General features: G+C 43.9%; 1 protein-coding gene across 2 annotated transcripts in view; it reads right to left on the bottom strand.

Moving 5' to 3' along the window:
* The window catches only part of runx3 (RUNX family transcription factor 3), a 46,695-nt gene that overhangs the window by 10,240 nt on the left and 14,384 nt on the right, over positions 1–22,071 (bottom strand). Inside the window, exons 3-6 of one of the 2 annotated variants that reach the window (XM_071471156.1) lie at positions 17,110–17,351; positions 16,182–16,338; positions 14,471–14,575; positions 1,821–1,967 (exon numbers count right to left, since the gene is read on the bottom strand). In XM_071471156.1, the coding sequence (XP_071327257.1) occupies positions 1,821–1,967; positions 14,471–14,575; positions 16,182–16,338; positions 17,110–17,351 (651 nt within the window). The remainder of the gene's footprint in view (positions 1–1,820; positions 1,968–14,470; positions 14,576–16,181; positions 16,339–17,109; positions 17,352–22,071) is intronic. The other variant, XM_071471157.1, reaches the window with a different exon arrangement.

A 22,071-nucleotide genomic window follows, 5' to 3' on the forward strand; every position in this document is an offset into this window, starting at 1 on the left:
TTACAACAAAGTCTATTTTTGTTTGGGCTTTGCTTGTAATACTGCTGTGTTGTTGTCTGTGCATGATTCATACACATACAGGAGCGCTCTGTGTGATCTGCGCACTGACATACATCTCCAGTCTGACACTCAGACACTCCAACAGATAGATGAGGAGGGAGGGAGACAGGCCCTCTGCTCTGTTATTTAATTATTTTACCACTCTTGCCCTGCGGTATGCCGTCATGATGGTAATACCACAGATTAAGGTGTGTGGTTTTTACAGCCTTTCCCCTCCTCTTTCTCACTCACACACACTTCTTATAGACGGCCTCCAGTCACTGGCAGCTGTAACGTGAAGCTCAAGGCCTCCACAGCCGCTGACAGTTCCAACTGATGTTAATATGTTGTGTCTGCTCACAGTGCATATACTGTACGTGTGTGAGTTGCAACATCGCAGCCCTTTGAAGCCTGACAAGCCTATGACGCTCTAATTCCTGCCCTAATCCTGTGCGAGGCAGACGAGAGCAGAGCAAAGAGCTGCTCTTCATCTGCTGTCTGGACCAAGTCTGTACACCTCACCCCCCCCCTGTTTTCAAGTCAGGCCTCAGAAACCTAAAGCTCCCAGTAAAAGCTTAGCTGCAGGGGGCTTTTTATTGGCAGACAACGTACAGAGCTCATGCCAAACTCTAAACCATCAGAAAATTATCATCACAGTGGCTGTATTGTGTTGAAGCTCCACACTGTTTATTTTCAGCGTAACCAGTCGATGGTGTTTCTAAAATGGCTGACATGTTTTCTGCTCAGTACAGGCTGTGCGAGGGAACAGAATCAACGTCAACACTAAGTAAGGACGTGGGGGAGCAGGCTGAAAGACCCCGTGTTCTCCACAGTCAGCTGTTAGATAGGACTATACTGGTGACTCAGCGCTGGCTAAGCTAAGCACAAGGCCAAACACTGGTGTATGACTGTGATACGCACTGATAGAGTTCCACCCACACACGGCCCAGCGCTCCCAAACAAGCCCTCCTGTACACAGCAACATGCTGATACAAAGGTAATGAGGTTCATTAGCTAGCATGAGAACTAGAGAGTAGGCGGGAGAGGTGTGTGTGTGCATGTGTGTGCGCATGTGCGTGTGTATGTGTGTGTGTTTAGTCTGCATGCAGACATGGCATCCTGTTAAAGAGGCTCTGACATATGATGAAGAGTGAACACTCATCCTCACTCCAACCGTCACCCACGCAGATGTCCACAGCACACACATATGCTTGAAACAACCCCCTCCCCTCCATCGCACCACCTCAGTCTGAGTCTCAGTCTGAGAGTGACGTGATTGCCAAGGTAGCGGGCGGCTGTTACATTCCTGAGGCTGTAGTGTGCGGTGTGCGGAGGCCAGCTTCAGCACCCAGGCCAAGCTTGGTTGGCAGCACCCGCCATGCCACCTGGCCACAGAATCAACCCTGCACTCTGTGGGGCCTGGACCCACCAAGGCAGGGCATCCGGGGACAGAGCTGACATGAGCTTCCCTTCGGACGGCCAACACATATAACAGCTCGCAGATTAGTGGAACAGAACTCAAAAGCCCCCCGTGGAGGAAACGCACATGAAGGGCACTTGGCTTAGTTTAATGCTGGGCGAATGGCATGTGGTGTGTTGATGTGCAACAGATTTGTGTTACAGATTACTTACCCACTGGCCAAATAAAACTAAGTATGTTTGTTTTGTTAAAGTAGGTATTTATTCCTAAGTGATGGCAAATAATGTGAGTTGAATTTACACTGTTGTGGTGATTGTGTGGATGTTGGTTGTTTGCGGTTGTGTGGGTCAGTGGTCCTCACCTTGTGTGGTGCTGAGGTGGGATTGGTGGATGGGGCGGGGATTATTGTTCACTGGGCCTATTCGCATAGTCCGCTGGTAGCGCTCGATCTCTGACAGCCTGTCCGAGAACTGCATCTTCTGGGGGTCTTCTATCTTCACTCTGTGCCCTGAAACAAGCGACATGAGGAGGACGGGTAAGAGAGAAATCAAGGTCTTGCCAATTTACCACCTACACAACCAGGAAAATGGCACAAAATGGCACTTTATATTTCCAGAGTTGTACAAAAACAGCAAAAACAACAAGAGTCCTTTTGGAAAGTCTCTCCTTTTCCCTAATTTAATTAATGGAGCTGGGCAGTTAGACATGTTGTGGCAAAACAACATCTCTTTGCTTGTCTGAAGTGTAATTAATGTGAAATTAACTTGGACTGTGAAGCCCATCAATATCCTCCGCTGTAATTCAAACACACTCACACAGGATGAAATTATATAAGGGAAGAGAGAGACACTGTCGCCATGTTTTCAGCTTCCAAATACAAAAATATTATTAGAATGTCAGCAGACCTTGAAATACATTGGCTAGACGCTAAGTGTTACCAAAGCTGCACCTGCTGCCGCGTCACCCACAGATAACGACGGCGTAAGTGGTTGAAAATAATTGCTTGAGGAATGTTGTTTTCCCCGAACTGAAAGTCTAGGAAATAATCAACTATAAATTGTTAAATAAGGCATTTCTGTGAACTGATGGAGTTAAGTGTTATCTTGCTTGAAAAAACAAGAATTTATGAGTAGATCTACCCCCATCACACACACCCACACATATTCAGGTCTGACTGACAGAGCACTTAGTCAGAAGGAAACACCCAGACAAGGCTACCAAACCATATAGTCATCAGTGCTAAACACAACAGAGAGAAAGCGAAAGACTGAAACAACTTCTGTAGGTGTGTTTGTGCGTGTTGATGTGTGTGCAGGCGGTGAGAATTAACTGTGAAGCAGATCTGCTGCATCTCATTTATCCAGGCTCAGAAAACGAACAAACGCACTTAGAGCCCTGATCACATCTCCCTGATGTCCCGTTCAAGGAGACGGTTAAAAAAAAGAAAAACCTCTGATCATTCCTTTTATGCAGACACTCACATGTACAAATACACATGTTCACATGCACACATATGTGCACACGCTCCACATGTGAACACACCTTAAATGTCAGCAGTGAGTCCGGATGAGGGCTTTGCCTCTAATGGGAGGAAGAGATTTTAATGTAACTATCAATGCACCAAAACTGTGTGTGAACCAGCATGTATACATTCTGTGGTTTTCTCCCTGGCATCTCTACAGAGTAGCCTAATGTGAAGTAATGGCTGGATTTGAATATTTTATCACTATATAAAGGGGGCAAGGCAGACGGACCAATATGGATTTTGCCCGTCCTTTCTCTCCACTGACCCATGGGCAATATATCTTCCCTCAGAGGCTGACCCATGGGTAAACTTTCCTCTCGTTTACCGCTCTGTCCATTTGTTTGTGCCCACCACCACCTCCCCTCCATCCACTCTTTACAAACTATATAGAAATATCCAGCTTCAACACGCCCAACACACAGATACAAACAGGCTATGCAGGCGCACATAGATAAACAGATAATGTCTGAACACAGGCAGGCACTGAAATCAAACTCCCTACTGTTCAAAGTCAACGTGCAGCACTGAATACTTAGACCCTTTTTTTTAAAATTCACACACACTGATCAACCGTTACGTTGCACTTTACTTGTGTGAGAAAGAAAGAGACTCAGTCATGACTAATACGTCTGAGCAGAGACAGCAGCTCTGTTGCTGCTCCCCAGCTGTTTGTTTTCCCGAGCATTAGGACGTGGGACGAGGTGTGTGTGTGTGATTCCACCCACTGGCCCACCAGTTTGCTCCGTGCTGTTGCTCAGGAACATGTCCTGGGCAGACACACACCCCCTCACACACTCTGTAATATCTTTTTTATTCACACTCACATGCACGCGGCCAGTCTGCCTTCTCTTTAAACCGTGATGGAAGGAATGAAGGCCAGCGTTTTTACGCTCACACACACACACACACACACACACACACACACACAGACAGAGCGCCAGGTCCCGGCTCCATCAGCCACATAGACACTGTGGCTACTGTCTGTTCCAGGCCAGAGCAGGGGCGGCCAGGGGAAGCAGCCCTCCAAATATAGCCCCTATATGTGTCCTTGTGTAGTTATTAAGAGATTTACACCACCTCAAACGGCTGAGGTCAGGGAAATGATACATCCCACTGCTCTCTGGTTGGAAAAAAAGACAGACAGGCAGGAAAAAAATGATAATTGGTCAGTTTTTCTGTGGCCAGTGGTGGTCTAAGATGAATTGGCTGGCTCTTTAGGGATGAAAGTGATCATTCAACTGCCCACAAACACACACACACACACACACACACACACGCAAGCCTAACTGTGGATCCCGTGGCCTAGGTCCAGCTGGCAAGGACACGCTGCGTTTGGCGACACACTGTTCATAGCGTCCAGTAGGGGGTTTAGTGGCCTGTGAGAAGGTGATTTTTAGGGTAGCAGAGGCTTCATTAGAACAAGGCCTGGAGCTCATTAACCCGGGACCCACAGTCACTGAGAGGTACCTAAAAAAAACAACAACAAAAAAAAAACTTTCTTTTCTTCTTCTCCTCTCTTTTTCCCTCTGCCTTCTACCACTGCTGCACACTCACACTTAATCCCATTCTTTTGTTTTGATTTGTAACAGTAGCTCCTAAAGAAGTCAACTTTTTTTCTTTTAACTTGCATCTGTGTCAATTTTGCAAGTCACTTTTTTCTTTTAAAACTGTGTGGCTACAATAGGAATAGTGAGAAGAAAGTTAAGAAGCTTGTTATAGTCATACTGAATGAAAAGGGAGCTATTATTTTTCCTATTTAAAAAAATTAAAATTCCTGTTTAGTGTCACTCTCACTTGGATATTGGCCATACTGAGTTAAACTGTTTATTTACCATGAACATATACCTTAACCTTTCTGTGTGTGGTTTAAATCATGTGATAGTCCTACTTTAAACGTGATTTCTGCTCTGCACTGAAAGAAAACAATTCCTCACAGAAAAAAGTTTTAATGACAGTTTAAATCATCAGTCAGAGCCAGGGAAACAGGACCTGTATCCTCCGGTTAAACCTTGTATTAATATGCTCTGTTTGGCCAGTTGACCCTGGCTGTAGCCGCAGTGTGTCCGCTCAGACCGCCAACATTTGACTTCTATCTACTCTACAGGGCCGGGGGCCAGAGGGGTGCGAGCGCTCCACACCAGCCCCTTTTCAGAGGGGTTTCTGTGGTCAGATGAATATTTAATGTGTCAGGGTGCACTTAGGAGAGAATGCCCTTGTTTTTCTCCCTATGATATCATAACCACAAGATAGAGCTGGGAGATGGGGGCCAATGCACACATGAGGCCTAAACAGCAGCGCTCAATACGCACCCAGACTCGAAATGGATGCTAAAGGTTGTAGATTTACTAGCCTCCTCTCAGAGTAGCGGTCGCATCATCTGAAAGCATTATGGAAGTCTGTGAAGAACGAATAAAATGCTTGATATAAAATGTCTGGTATTAACGATGTACTGAAAGGCGATGGCTGTGTTTTGAAGAAATGGGTGTGCCGTTCTCAGCCCTGCTTTGTTTTCTGCAAGTGTGTGTGTGTGCGTGTCTTTTTATTTCCTGATAATGTTTTATCTCTGCTGCAGAATAACTTGAGTTGTTGCTTTGCTCTTTTGCCCCAATGCTTTGAAGCACATGGAAATGGGTTCAAGTGTAAGTGATTTGAAAAGCATGAAGTTTTTTTTTTTTTTTTTTTTTTCACGATTGCACCCGCTCTAAAGCCAGACCACATAAACAACAAACTACACTGAGCCTTGCCCAGCCTTCCATCCACAAAGCCCGTATCAGGTCAACACAGAGACAGTGTTTGCTCAGTAAGGTGACAGCCAGGCCTTAAACACCGACGCCACAGCTAAATGATCACACAGTATGACCTGGTGCCTTCCTTCATCCCACACTTTTTCTCTACTTCTTTCATTCTCAGTCTGTTTGTCTCTGTCTCTAAGAAAGAAACATATGTTCCCGTCCAAAGGGAGACACATTAGACACAAGCTCTTTTTAGTGAAGGGCTGGGTGCTTTTTCAGGGGCAAAGTGAAACTCTATCTGGATGGCAAAGGGCAATACGTGCTTTGGCCGCGGCCCAAGTCTGCTCTGAATATATTTGAAGTGTAAATATTTGTATTTGACGTATAAATGGACTTGATAGGCCCCTGATAACAGACCAGAATTGATTTGGAGTGCATGTATCGCACTTAACACTGAAAACTATGTCTGGACTGTAAAGTCTGTGTAAGTATGGTATAGAATTACATACAAAAAATGTCTGGGCAGAGTAAGGAACATTTCTGACTCTAATATGAGGGCTACAAAACAGCAGCTGATTCTGATATTTTTCTTTTCACTTTTAGCTTCTTTGCTGTGCTGTTTTAATTCAGTTACCACAACCTTTCCCTTCAGTTCAGGGAAACCCATGCTGCATGTGTTCACATAGTGAAAGCTAAGTGTTGAAAAGATGTGAACTCAAGAGTGACATCCTCCTAAAACACAGTGCGATATGGGGCGACAGTTGAACATATGTTGCAGCGAGGCCTACTTGCCTACATGCAAACTTCCTGCCCCTAACAGACACTGAGGACGTTTCAACATCTGTTGAGCAAAGCCTTGTACACCTGTCTTCCTCTTCCTCCTCTCTAGCGGACCTGAACCCCCTGTGTTTTTGTTCCCACCCTGATTCTTTCCACCATGCTCTCTTATACTTCCCTTTTCAGTCTATTACTGGCATCACTGCACATCTCAAAAAGCATCTCTGCAGCAAATGTATTTGGCACAGTGTTTCCCATGGCCACCAATCACATAGTTGGGTATTTACAGTGGGGCAAATCAAAGTTCTTGTTTTGAGGCTGACCCTGAAGGATGTGGGTTTTACCCTTGGCTGGTGATTGTGGCTGTCTCGTCTGGGCCTACTTGAGTGGATGCTAGCCACACACAGACATTACACTACTTTACACTCATTTACATAACACTCGTAATACTTTCAGTATGAATGCATTCCTTTTTACAACTATATCATTACCATGAATTGGATGCACAAACTGTTTATTTCTTTGTAAATAAACCAGGTGTGAGTTAAAGTGTTATTCATCAATATGGCATTTTTTTAATTTTTTTTTTCTTCTGTGGAAACAATATTTATATCTAAGCTTTCAGGAGGAGGTCACCAAAAGTTTTGGCAGTCTTTATCTGTAGTACACCCTCTGTGGCAACAGCTGCGGGATCATCTGGTCCCTCAGGCACATGCATCAGCCTCTCTGGGGACATCAGCAGTGTGAAAATCCCCCTCTGAGGCCTGAAAACAAGCTGCTCACAGCGGAAGTTGCTACATGAGACTGTTTGAGCAAAGAGCACAGCCTTCCTTTTCTGATAAGGGGATAAAGCTATTTGCGTGTCTGTTTGTGTGTGTGTGTGTGTGTGTGTGTGTGTGTGTGGAACAGAAGTAGTGGCACACAAGGGCAGCCCTACAGCCAGGCAGGTTGAGACAGGCAAGGAGAAGGAAGGGGTGCCAAAACGAGGCCCAATGCACCCGGATTCTCTAACAATACATCAAGGCCCGTAGAACGTTAAGAGCAATCATCTCTCCTTTGTCCCACCATTTCTATACTCTGTGTGTGTGTGTATGTGTGTATGTGTGCGTAACTGTGTAACTCGGGAGTTGAGGCATGTTGGGGGTGATATGAGCAGGGCTGTTTTCAGGCCGTTTTGGCTGCTTGCCTGCAGACTTCGTAGATTTCCCAGTGCTGCTGCTTCTGCTTTGGCCTTGTTGAGCATAGAAGTCTATTTGGCTGCAGTGACAGATCATATTAAAGCAATAAGCTGCTTTGAGTGTGTTATTTTAGGTCTAATGCTGAATGGGGTTGTTGTGCATGTCTCTTTCTCTGTGTGTGTGTGTGTATACGTGGTAGTCAGGTTTTTCTAAGCAGCGAGATGCTGGGGGAAAGGTGGGGGCCCTAACAAGGCTGTGGGAAAGGAAAGCAAGCTGCCGCTGTCACATACATCAATGCAGCACCAGCAGATGTGTTAAACGGCTTCGTGTTCACACCTCTGTGCACACTATCTCACTCACAATAATGTGCAACAAGCATACATTTGCCCCTAAACACGCACACACAGTTCCACAGAATAACAATTGATATTCCAGGTGGGTCAAAATAAATGTGTGAAATGTCAAATGTGTGAATTTTCCACTGTGTAGACATGCAAATATTTCACTTTCAGTAGCTTCTCTAAGGTTATCAAGCTGTTAGTGGACTGCTGCAGTTATGTTGAGCGTTACAAAGACTGACCTCCTCTTTTCTGTGATGTTTCCAGCCTATTTTGAAGAGCCAAGGTTTCCCTCTGTGTTTACCCACAGGATTACAACCTTCTCTGCTTCTGGAAGCAAAAGAAAGATTTTGCTACACCTATTATTTGCTCACTGTTCCTAACCATTAAGGCCTGAAGAAATAAATATCCAAACCGCATGGTGGTGGTACACAGCGTCTTTTCCAGTAACCAGCAGGTGCCTTCTTCCCACAAACCGCCCCCCACTCCGCCCCTGTCCCCACTGCCCAAACACAGAAAACGGTTTATTGTCATAATGCAGCGGGGGAGAAAACATTCCTCCACTCATGGGCCATTTATTTTTCTAAATGCAGATCGGAACTTTTATTGAATTACGGCTGAAAGGTTGTAATGGCTCCCTCCTGTATGGGTCAGTGTAAATAAGGAAGAGTGAGCACATACAGAGTGGGCATTTTACTTCCCTTCATAGGTAGGTAAACAGGAAAGACGCTTGGCTGGTGAATTTAGAGGGGAGTGGGTAGGCAGAAGGTGGAGAGACAGAGCAGGGGAGAGCTGAGTAGCGACATTGGCCGAGCCTCTCAGTTGATTCTTAAACAATGTTTTCTCCTTACATCATCAGAGTGAATTAAAAGCGCTGTCTGGGGCGTCTGTAAATGATTCGGTAATTCCTACTGTGTCTTGCTGTCCTATTTGGCGTCAGCAAATATAGGGTGGAAATTTTTGTCTGAGTGAGAAAAGAAAGGGCATTTCACCCCGAGGCTATTGTGCGCCTGTCTCCAACAGTCATCAGCTGGCCCGAGGAGACGACGTCGCACTGTTTCAAAATGTGAGACAATGTTCTTCTTTTTTCCTGTTTTTAGCAGAAACTTGTGCAGTGACGCTGCAGCAACATGCCGAAGAGCAAACAGGCAATGAGAAGAGAGAAAAAGTGCCTGTATTAGACTAATGGCTATATTTTCTTTGTTTATATCTCAGTTTAGTCGTGGTATTTAGACTCATTAGCTCTGCCTTCACAGGAAAGCTTAAGTAAAAGAGCCTAAGCAGGATTACCAACAGCTGTGTGCATGTGTGTGTCTGTCTCTGTTTGTGTGTGTGTATGTGTGTGTGTGTGTGTGTGGCTCTCAAAGGGAGTTGGCCTCAAAGCTTCTAGATGTGGTTAAGGTGGCAACAGTGGTCAAAGAGCTTCCATGTAAGTCCTTTATTTACCTCCCACGGCAAAATTTGATTATGTTACAGATGCTTTCATGTCTGTGCTATCACACTTTAATGACTCTGACAGCAGCTGACCTGCAGTCCCTCACTCCAACACAAAATCATCAAAACATCTTACAGAATAATTAACAGTGGAGTGATTTTGGCTGTGTGTAATGCGTAGACCATGATCCTGCATGTCTACTGGAGGACGCTGTCCTCATCTGTCACAAATCACAAGCCTCAGACCTCAGAATGTGGTAAATGTTTTGTCCCAACACCCAAGTTCCTCTCTGAAATCAGTCCAGTCCCATTCAGTTTGCACTGCTGCATTCCAGTGGATTTATCAGTTGACCAATATTTGCTCTACTTCTAATCAATGGAGGCAAAAGTGACGCGTCTGGAGTTACCCCAGGGAGGAGGAACGTCACAGTCGGCAGCCTCCAGTCCCTGCAGACGCCAAAGACTGTCATTTCTCCAGAGAAGACATAAAATCTCGCCTTTATCTGTTCCCATCTGTCTGTGAGGGGTACTGAGGCGACTGTCTTCTCTGCTACATCATAAAGTAGGTGGTCATGAGTTTGATTGTTGAGGCTAGCCACAATTTGTGTGTGAGTGTGATTATGTGCGTAGGCCACTATGTCTCCAGGTTATACATCTGGGAGTCATGGTGAGCCATTAGCAGTCAGGAAAGCACCCAGTGTCAGACATGCCACTGTTATTCCCCTCCCCTGGCACTGATACACCTGTAGGCCTTTCTTTCAAAGACACCCATCTCCATTTTCAAACATCAAAGTTGCCTTTGAGAAGAGCAATTCGCACCGAGGGTGAGCCTTTCATGTGATTTGTGGAGCATGGGCGTGGCCCGTGGGGCCGACTTAAAGAGATGGACGCACCTGGCAGGTGCATGAGCCGAGCACCCACACACGCAAATATATACACAACAACGTGCATGCTATCTTTTTGTTTACTTTACAGAGAGACTGCAATATCACAGGAAAAATAACACAGCAAATGTCATTGTTTGTCTATTTGCATACTTTGTACAGTCTGTGTGCCAAATGCAAATAGACTCAACCCGCCAACTCCAACAAGCACCCCCATTGCTATGACGCCCCCCCCCCTCCTCCTCCCCACCTCCCCCTCCACGCCTGCCATTCTCCTCCTGGAGCTCTGTGAACACACCCAGTCGAGCAAATAGAAGCAACAAAACACGACAGCACTTGTGTGATTTTTGGTGGATGCGTGGGCCTATTGGTGGGAAAGTGTGTGAGCTCTATCTGAATGTATGCAATTATTAGATGTGCCCTCTTAACTGAATTAAAAATGTAGTTTTCTGATTGGCTGGTCAGTCTGTCCACAGGTATTCCCAAAAATCACTTTATTCCCTCAATATCATTCATGCACAAATTATATTTTAAGTCTTAATCTTTTATTTTTAATTTTCATATATTTTCTGCAGACCTGCATAAATTCTATCTGTTGGTAGAAATATTATTTTTATATATTCACAGAATTGACTTTGAGTGAATTTTTTTTATTTACTTGTTCACACATTCAAATACTGTCATCCTCCCCATGCTGTACAAATTATTTCTGAACAGTATTTCCAAGCTCAAAATATTTCCGACCCTTTTTCGATCTGTGCGATGAGTTCATCTGTTCTTCCTGGCGACCGATTTGTTTCAGGTCAAGAGATACAGAAATACAAATGGCCCCTCCCTCATGGGTAAATAGGCAGCGGCTGATGTCATTTATAAGTGAGAGAGTGAGAAGGGCACCAAAAATAAAGTTGTGGGATTAATTGAGAATAACCCTGCGGGGTGCATCAAGTGTGTGAGCGGTGTTGCAGAGGCATCTGATACCAGCAACAAACAGGGAGGGTCTTGACACTTAAGTCATCTGCTCTCCTTTTTTATTTCTTCTTTCTTTTTTTCTTTTTTCTATGCATTTCTAACTCGGCATGCTCTCTCTTGCTGTTAGATGTGGCATATTGTTAAAGCTTCTGCTCAGACAGAAGTTAGATGGTTTTCATGACCGTTGTAACAGTTGTGCTTCCAGTTCGGCCTTGACAGAAGTTTAATAATAAAGAATGATAGACAGAACGGGGGGTGGGGGTGGAAGGGGTATTGTGACGAATGCCGGATGTGTGATGAGGAAATCAGCAGCAAGGGAGACAAAAATACTTAGCTGAACATTTAGCCTACTTTCTGTTTAGGGACAGAATGCTGTCAGAGAGTGTTATGTCCATTTATGTGTGTGTGTGTGTGTGTGTGTGTGTGTGTGTGTGTGTGTGTGTGTTTGTGTGTGTGTGTGTGTGTGTGTGGGCATGTAAAAAGTGTACAGGTGCTTGCTCATCTATATGTCTTTGTTTATGACTCAGATGTTTTCAGAAAGCACTGTGTTCTTTGTTACATTGCCGTAGGCGAGCCATCGCTGCAGTCCTGTCCATCAGGTTCTCCTGACTGGATCAGTAAACATTAATAAAACCTCCTCCCCGTCAGTGCCAGCTCCTGCCGCTGCTCGGCTGGCAGCCATGCAAATGCAGGCCCTGCACAAACAGCCTGTAAAGCCCTGTGCAGGCCAGCCCAGCAGCCTGCCAGCCTGCGGACAGGTGAACACAGCACAGCCAAGTCTGGCTTCAGGCTGTCTGCACTCTATGAATGCTAAAGCTGAGATGTTCAGGCATCATTGTGTGGCATTGTTCATGTAAAATAGGAGGGGATCAAAGCAGTTTTGGAATATATAACTGTCTCTGAGGATGAGATTGCTAATGAAAAAATGCTGTTAGTTTTATGTGTTGGCAAAAGTGCCTCTGTGCTTTGGCTCCAAACCTACAGCCGATATAATGTGGTGCCTTGTGGTTAGAGAAGAATCTGATTATTTTTATGGTCCTAATAATGTCTGAATGGTAGTGTGTGTTCCTGTGCTTTGACTGTGCCGCGTCATGACTGATATTATGCTCTTAGAATGTGCCTCTTGTTAAAATATGAGAGGTCCTTTATCTCATCTCAAGCAGGACTATATCTCAAGTGATTTCTATTTTGGGTCCTTCAAGACACTAAATTGGCCTGAAAACTAATCTCAGTCTCAGATCTGACAACTCATTCAAACCAATTTAATGAGCAATATAAATATGCTGTTTCAAAATGATTCATTTAATTAATTGTCATTATCTGTTTGAATTTCCTGGTTGATGCTGGATTTGTTTTCGCCACAGAGTAACTGGATGTGTTATTCATGCTTCAGATAAGCTTTGACTCAGTATTTCAACCATTTCAACATTAAAAGGAGGTTAATCTGAAGGAGCCTCTAGTTAGTTCACACTGAAATCATATTGAGATCTGTTCTTTAAAATCAAGCTTTGCAGAAGTTTATTTTCTGTCATTCTACGAGTTCCCTCTCAGCACTGTGTAATAGAGTTTAATGGAGCCCTAAATTCCTCCTGCCCTATATTAAACAGTGTCACTTTATAGCACCCAGCACGCAGCGCCAGTGTAAAAGTAGCACGGCCACTCTGACGCCTCAGCTGAAGCTGTAACATGTTGACAGACAGACAGGAGACAGTCTTAATGTACACAGTTATTTCCAGCAGATGCACATGAGAACGCATTAATACACAGGCACACACTTTTTTTTTCTTTAAGCAATCAAATTAAAACTGTTCACACACAGAGACGTGTACAGTGTTTATTATCTAGTTCCTCACTCCTTTGCAGTCACTGTTCTCTTTTATACCTCTGCAAATAGCCTGGCCGAGGGGGGGGGTTGTGCCCCTTTCTCTGTGCCCCTCTGCTCCCTCTCTGCCAACCATTCCCTCCTCGTGTGGCACTTGCTACCACTCTCTCTTTCCCTGCTGTGGTCTGTTTTGACTGGGTTAAATCCTCCCTGTCCCAAATATCCCCCTCCACCACCAGCTACCCACCCATTCAGAGACCTCTAAAACCCTGCACTCTACAACCATTATAAACACCATCCCTCCATAGGTAGGCCATGAAATCTTATCCATCTCATCTATCCCACCTTGAGCTCACAAAAAAGATTCATGCATGTGCGCAGCACTCAGCGACTGACTCTTCTTGAGTAACACTACTCTTCGCCGTCTCTCACACCAGCAGCTTTAAACCACATGAGAATAGAGCTGCGGCTGGATGGTGGCGCTAACGGCTTCAGCACGCGAGCCTCCATGCCAGGGCTAACAGTGGCCAGAGTCTGCCCTGTGTTAAATCAATGAGCCACTTATGTGGTCGGGCAGGTAGGACCCCTCTGACCAGCACTGGGGAAGGTAGGGGTAAGGGGTGGGTGAGGAGGAGGAGGACTCCACTGAGCCGAGCCACCTGCGGCTTGGAGACTCACTCAGCTCCTCTTAGTGGTCTAGGGTTATGCCTTAATATGCTTTTCAATTTCCTCTGACTAGGCCCATCTCTGTGCCCACGCTGCACACGCACATACACACGCACACATACATGCACAAACTTGCACCACTGTACTTGTGAGGACAATATACTGCACTCCATTCAATCTCTAAAGGCTTACCATAACCACTGCATGCCTAACCCCTGTCTTCATCTAGTCTTAATTCTAATCTTAACACCAAAACCAAATCTTAACCTCAATATAAATCTAGTGGAAACCTTATTTTTGCACATGTGATCTTGTGAACAGATTTTTACCCCCACAATGTGATGGATAAATCGCCCACATACACACACACACACACACACACACACACACACGGATCAGACTTTTTCACACTGTTACATTTTAAAATGTCACTTGCATATACGACAGTTGTTGTAGCTTGTGGAGATACTGTCACCCCCGCTTTCACAACCAGGAATAGCTGCTCTGACTGGGTGGCTCTGCAGCGCTCACACCACACTACAATGCATTTTAGCAAAAACAAGAGTAATGTTGGTGTGTGTGTGTGTGTGTGTGTGTGTGTGTGTGAGAGAGAGAGAGAGTGAGAAAGGTGTGTGTGTGTGTGTGTGTGTGTGTGTGTGTGTGTGTGTGTGTGTGCATCTACTTACTGCGCGGTTCCCTGGGTCCGTCCACGGTGACTTTGATTGCGCGGTGGTAGGTGGCCACTTGCGGCGGACCCGTGAAGACGGTGATGGTCAGGGTGAAGCTCTTTCCTGCAGCACAGCAACATGTCCATGAGATTTATGGAGGACATTTCTCTCTATGAGTGGGCCTTTTCGAATTATCTGTGAAACATTTTTCTTCTTTTTGTTTGTAACAATACCTCACTTGTTCAAGCTCAAATCATCACCGGCTTTTGTCCCGCTCCAGCCTTTGATTTAAAAAAAAAAAAAAAAAAAAAAAGAGGCTGGAGACCACCTCTTTTGATGGCCTGACTGCGGGTATGATTTAGATTATTGAGAGAATGTGTTCCAGATTATTCGAAAGGGCTTACAGCAATAGTTTATTGTTCAACAAGACAGGATCTTGCTCCCATCTGCATCAAAGTCCGTGCAGGGGAAGGAAGGCTGCATCAAGCAGCGGGTCCGGTGCTCGTCCCCAGCAGCTCTGAGAAAGGCACCGCTTGTTCAAAAGAGACTGCGTGGGAAGAGACGGGGGAAAAAAAGAGGAGGAATCCTCGGGTGGGGTAATTGACTACAGAAATGAAAGGTACGGGCTACTTTTTAATTCTAAGACGAGACCAATTTTCCATTCATCAGGTCACAGCTTAATTTAACATTAAAAGGGAAATAAGAAAAAGCCGGGGAAAGGCCACAAAAGGCACTGAAGGGAATGACCGAAATGTCTCTTCTAGATGATGATGCCTGTGAGTAATCAGGCGTTATAGTTATTTTTAGTTAAGGATATTTGGTTATTGTTGAAAAAACGAGCAGTTTTGATTTACTTAATATAGTACAATAATGCAACAGGCCCATCCATTAACCACAACATCCTGCAAACAGGCCTGTGCTCTGTGATTTTTTTTTATTTTCTTTTTCATTTATTTATTTATTTTTTACAGCAATTATACGCAATGCATATAAGAAAATAGTGCGTTTTAGGCTGCGAGCTTTCTGGTGGCGGGGATTGCTTTTGACAGATTGCCCCCGGGGAATGAATTATAGAAGGCGGCTTTTCATCCACCCCTCACATTCACACCACGTGGATAATTATTTGTAGACTTATTTCCTTGGATTGGGAAAGTTAAACTACACACATCGAAACCGTGCGCCGTGACGCAGGCCAGATGTTTCGGATGACACCCATGGACGTCGGTTGGCAAAGTGTGGGCACTCACCGAACCCACACCTAAGTGATTCCACATTTGTGGTTTTTATGTTTGTAACAGGCAAAAGAGATCAGACAAAAACTGACAGAAAACTATTTGAAAGCTGCATTTTAAGGAACATAATGGAGACCACTTTCCTGTGTGTGCGTCTGTGCAATATATCTGGTGACCTAGATGTTTAACAATATTTCACATTCACTGAAACATAATTATACGCAGCCAGTTGTCACTTAAACCCACAAATACGAATTATTATTATTATTATTGTTATTGTTGTTGTTGTTGTTGTTGTTATTATTATTATTATAAACGTGTTTCCATGTTGCTGACATCACAAACAGAGACTTTGCCTTTCTCTTATTGTGCACGCGCGCGCGCGTGTGTGCAAGCTTGTACATGTGTGTAAAGTTTGTGTGTAATGTTCGTGATTAGTGTTTGTGTGTAATGCTTGTGTGTATGTGGTGAGAAAGAGGCAGAGAGCTTCAGCTCACCTCGTCCGCTCCTGCCCACGAAGCGCAGGTCGTTGAAGCGGGCCACCTGGTTCTTCATGACGGCCGAGGCGTTCCTCAGCTCGGCCGAGTAGTTCTCGTCGTTCCCGGCCATCACGGTGACCAGAGTCCCGTCGGGAACATCACCGAGAGCCACGACCTGTGCCCGGGAGACAGCGAGCGGTCACTTCGGGTCACCAAACCAAATGTACACAACTGCGCGCGTAAAACCGCATCCTGCTGCCATAATGTTAAACACGAATATAGTTACAGTTTCACCACAAAGTCAACAATAAAGCAAATTATACAGCTGGGAGATTACCTAAAGCAGGCACCTCTATCGTAGCTTGTGAACATTTAAATCTAAACCTGACAAACACTGGTGTGACATAGCCTACAGTTCATTTCCTCCTCTGTTACTGTTATTTATTTTCCTTATGTTCTCATCGGATCTGACCCAAACACATGATTTACCCCAAACGAGGCTTAATGTTGACAAAAGACACAAATATTTACCTATAAAGCATCCAGATAAAATATAGTTCAGAAAAATCTAATAATAAAAAACTATTTGCTGAGACCTCTTATTATTTCAGACCTCTTCTCTGTGATCATTTCTGGTCCGATTTAGGATGTTCTTATTCTGGATAGTGCACTTTAAAGCTAAGAACATCCAAGCTTATCTGTGTGTTTTTAATAATTTAATTTCCTACACATCTGCACTATGCACAAAGCAAAAAGCACAGCTTCCAGAGCACACTCTTATTTATAAATAAATGCAATTAAATTACCTCCTCAAAATGTATCTGCATGTTCTTAAATCGGTTTTTAAAAGTTTTTTTTCTCGTGCATTTCCTTCAGTTAGAAAACCACACTGTGTGTAATTAAGATGAAAATATAATAAAAGATCATTAGAAGCCATGTGTCTTGCCTTGAAAGCCACGGGCAGCGTCTTGTTGCACCTCCAGTGAGACGGGAGGACCGAGCAGAGGAAGTTGGGGCTGTCGGTCCGGACCAGCTCGCCTGCGTGGTCCGCCAAGACGTCCACCACGTTCCTGGTGTCCGGCCTTGACCTGAGGGGCCCCGGGGTGGCCATGGCCCCGTTGCCGTCACCAATCTTACTGCAGGGGAAGGACGTGGAAGGCGGCGTGAACCGTCTGGTTGTGGGCGGCTCTACGGGAATATGCATCACAACAGTTTGGGTCAGTGCCACCTGACTGGGTTGTATCAGAAGAGAAGGACTCTTTGGGAAAAAAAAAGCAGTTTTTTTTTTTTTTTTTTTGTTCTTTTCCTCCAAACGCTGGTGGCCTCAGGAGTCCAGTGTGTGAGCGGGAGGATGGAGGCGAGAGCGCACTGAGTGAAGAGAGCCTCGCTACCTGAACAGAGACAGTCAACTGATGACTGTGTGCTAGATCATCTGCACAGGATGTGTGAGAACGAACATCAGGGCGCTCTGTCTTTCACTAACTTCAGACTGAAGCGCACAAACAAAAGCTCTCCGCTCTCTCGGAGCTGAATCTGTCTGATACCGCACACTTGATGGACAATGCCAGCCGCGTGTGCACAGTGGATCAACACCGCGGACCACTCGCTTTCACTTTGGAGTCGCAGAGCAGTCAGTGAATCCCCTAAACAGTGCACTGATGCGTCGACAGTGGTCAGATAATCCACTCGATGCAAAAAGTTAGGCAATCCCGCTCACTGCCTCACTCCGCTAAAGTTTTTTTTTTTTTTTTACAAGGTGATCGCGACTGAAGAGTCAGAGTTTGCCAGACGCCTCTTCAGACCTCACCAGCCTCCGGTGGAAAAAAACCGTAAAACTAAATTTCTCAAACCCGAAAATCTACAGTCAAACTGCAGCTGAAGTATATCAGTGTCCTTTCCGTGCGTAGAACTTGTTGCAACTTTATCCTCGTTGGATCTTCCCACCAAAAAAAAAAAAACCAAGTTACTCTGGGATAAAAGGGATCGTCCTGTCGCTCCAGTTGGATTTCCTCTCAGGTTATCCTTTATCGCAGGAATACAGGGCGCAAAGAAGGAGCCGTGAGGCTGAACGCAGTGCAGAGTGCCGCGATATTATTTTACCCGAGTCATTTTAGTGTTTAGTGGTTGGGAGTGTGGAGATGATTTCCACCAATGAATCTGCTGGGTTGGGCTTTCACCAGGCCAATCAAACTCTCCGGTGCTCCTTCTGCAGCCCTGTGCTGCTGTCACACACCAGCTGAATTATTAATACAGATCTGTGCTTCTCTCTCTGCTCGACTTTTAATATATAGACACGGGAGGGAGAAATGAGGAGGCATTCTGATATATAAGGGGAATGTTTTTGTCGAAGGGGCACTTGGTTTAATAGAAATGCCAAGAAAAGAATGATTTGGATTAAATTGATTTTACATTATAGCCAATAATCACAACGCACTGCTGGTGAGATGAAGCAACTATAAACGCGTTGGACATTTATTCTGATGGACATTAAGATGTAAAATAAATCTTTTGTGACAGGTTTTTGTCCAAAACAACCCGTGTTTGGAGATTATGAATTATTAGTCTGACAGGGACGATATTAAATCATGTAGTAATATAGGCCTATAAGATAAGAGATCTGCACCTTTCTCTCAGTCACGTTGGTTTATCACAGCACCTCCTCTGACCTATTTCTATCAGGGCTGTTTATCATTTATCTACAGGAGGATTTAGGCTGCAGAGGCCTGTGGTTTTACTCTTATTTATTCATTTTGAAAAGCTATTACATCTGGCGGCTTCACACCTTCTCTCCAGGTAGATGCATTTTTCATAAAGTGAAATTATGGGTTTAAGAGAGATTCGTATCACTTTAATTGGCTGAATTGAATTAAATAAGAAAATTAAAGTTTTCTTCCACATCAAACGACGCAACAGAGCAATAAGTGCGTGTGCCAGAGGCTGAATTCATTAGCAGCCTGAGAGGTTGAGGGTAACATCGGCACACACCCTGCAAACCCTCCGCCGTGCTGCTTTTCCGACACTAGTTGGCGCATTTGCCTTTTCAATCGCTGTCAGACAGTCTCAGGCAGACATCACATCTGCAGAGAGAAGCAAACTTTTATGTGGGCTCTCACACCGTTGGAAATCTGAATTAACTTCGACTTCAGTTCAGTCTGTTAAAACAAATACGTTTGTGAGGGTTTTTTTGTTTTGTTTTGTTTGTTTTTTGTTTTTTTGTTTTTTTTGTTTGTCGTTGAAAGGCGCACCGGAGATTTTTTTTTCTCATCCTTAATTTGAGTTTTTACCTGAATCACAATCAACTTAATGATTATTAGAAATAAAATGATTATAAAAGCAATGACAGTTATTCGTTTGATAAGCGCACATTGAAGCCATGTGATGGATTACAGTTAATATTTCCGTCTCTAATTAAAGCATTTACAGATTTCATTTATTCAGTGTTTTCTGTCTTTTACTGTAAATGCATGAGTCATTTCTTAAAATCCTGTATACAAGTTAAGCTCGTTGAGTCTGGTGAGCACAGTTAGAGTTTATCATCGTTTAGGATAATTAATATTATTTGTTTTAATGCTTTGCGATTCTACTGATGCAGAAGATGAATTTAAAAAGTCTGCCAACTTTGATTTAAAGAAAACAAAAATAAATAAAATGACGAAAAACATTATAAAACAATTAATGACACAATATCATTAAAATTGGCAATAAAAGAAATGTTGAAAAAGTCGTGCATTGTTCATTGAAGCGCATTTTAATATGCATTCAATCAATAGATGTTTCATTTGAATAATAGCACATTTTATTTTGGTGTGTGTGGTGGTTTTTAAGTTGTTTACTTGCATGAGAATAAATTCATTGCAGTTAAGTAGCGCGAAGAGTCATCGGTAGCTTCAGACTTTCCCACAGTTTCCCTCCCAGCGCACTGATCCAAGTCAGAGAGACGGAGGAAGGTGCAGTTGAAAGATTTCAAAAATTCAAAATAAAAAATAATGGAGGATTTCTTTATCTGGAAGTCTCCAAATAAGGTGTGAATATTTGAGGGATCAAACCCGGCCACTGTCTGTGGTGGTGCTAACACCAGCAGGAAAAAAAATCTATACACTTTATACATCAGCAGCTACCTGAATGATCTGCTCTGGCAAAGTGTTGCTAAAAAATACTTCTATAAATCAAATCTACATAAAATATCTCCTGGTTTGCTCTTCTCGGTTTTTTTTTTTTAGTTTCATTTTTATTCTTTTATTTTTGTTTTTTGGGAGTGCCTCTTCTGAGGTTACAGAGATATGAACCTATATCTTGTTTAACACTCTGATGCTTCCTGTTTGTGTTTCAGTGGGGTGTGGGGTCTAAATGAGGTTAACAGTAAAATTAAAGACAAAAATCCTACACGGTTACAAGGTTCCCAGGGAAAGACCATCTCATATGTGTCAGTTCTGGTGTTTTTGACTTGAAAATGCAAATCAGAGAATCTTATTTCACCCTCAGATCACTCCATGTAACAGCAGCAGCTCAATCTCTACAACCCTAACTACAAAAAAAAAAAAAAATCATCTCTGATCAGATCACCTATCATGGGGCCTCTATTTTGAGTAATGCTCAACTGGGACAATGACAATGCCAGTGATATTTTAGTCGTCCTCCTGCCCTAGTTCATTATTAATATGTGACCACACGCCCCAGCTATACCCTGCCCAGCTGTAATGTGTGCTCCGGGCGCCTGTCACATTTAGACCTCCACATTTCAACATGCAGTTTCTACAGTTTCAGCCGCACAGGCAGTGAAGACAGAGCCCATCGTGCCCCTGAACGATTTTTAATGATCCGGGTGGGTTGAGCCTGAAATCAAGACTAAACTCCTGGAGGATATGTGAAACCCCCGGACCCACTTCAAATAGGCCTCAGCATATACGATTCTTACCATTCAAGAATGAAAAGAAAAGAGATCTTTAAATAAATCAAGAAATCACATCATTGTTTTCTGATGGGTTAAAACTTGTGACTGAGAGGTTGTCTTCATCACCGTATTCCTGACCTGAATCATAATGTATGCTCTTAGCAAAATAAGAATTCACCAGAAAATGGTTGTCGGTCATAAAGAAACCAGGAAGTCCCTCTACAGCACCACAGTCAATCACATCTGCACAGGTCGTTTATGACACTGGAGAAACCTAAATAATTCACAAAATGAAGATGAACTAATTATAAGATTCCTTGCAGTGTTTATCGGGGGCGAGTTACGATGGTTCCTTTTCTGCATGTATAAAACCAAAGGAATCCCCGTTTACTTTTGGTGTTGTGTAATGAGTCAGACTGTGAAGACTGAGACTAAGAGTGTGATCCCCATTAGCAGAGAAACCAGTGGAAGCCTTTGGGGTCTGTAAACGTATACCTGACTGTAGATGCCACCCACACTGCACACTATCACTTTGAAGATGGGGACAGTCTCAGATACGTGGAGCTCCCTTTAAAGTTTTTCATTTTTTTAATTTTTTTTTTTTTACTGAATATGATCTATTAGCCTGTGTAAACTCCCAGGCTATTTTCAGACATGCACACATAAGCCCTTGGATGGGTAGCTATTCATTTGGAAAAGGGGGCTATGGGGGCAATTAGAAATAGTTTGAGGTTCAGCGATGACATAAGACAAAGATTTCTATCTTTAGAGAAGCTGTGGCGGTCACACATTTCTGTACATTCACAAATTACAGGGCAGGCTTTGGCCCTCAACCCACCGAATGCATTCCTTCCGAAAAGTGTCTGCTCGAATTTCAGCCGGGGGTTTCTGCTCAGTGGAAATATGAGTGTTCTGAATGGACGACTTCTATGAAATGGAGTTTTATTCCTCTCGGATTAAATTAGCTCTACTTTGGGGCTTGGGGTATTTTTTTGTATGACTGATGAATTCTGCGGT

Source organism: Trachinotus anak, unplaced genomic scaffold (assembly GCF_046630095.1).
Source record: "Trachinotus anak isolate AG129_WGS33_773 ecotype Australia unplaced genomic scaffold, CSIRO_AGI_Tana_v1 ptg000033l, whole genome shotgun sequence".
Classification (NCBI taxonomy): domain Eukaryota; kingdom Metazoa; phylum Chordata; class Actinopteri; order Carangiformes; family Carangidae; genus Trachinotus; species Trachinotus anak.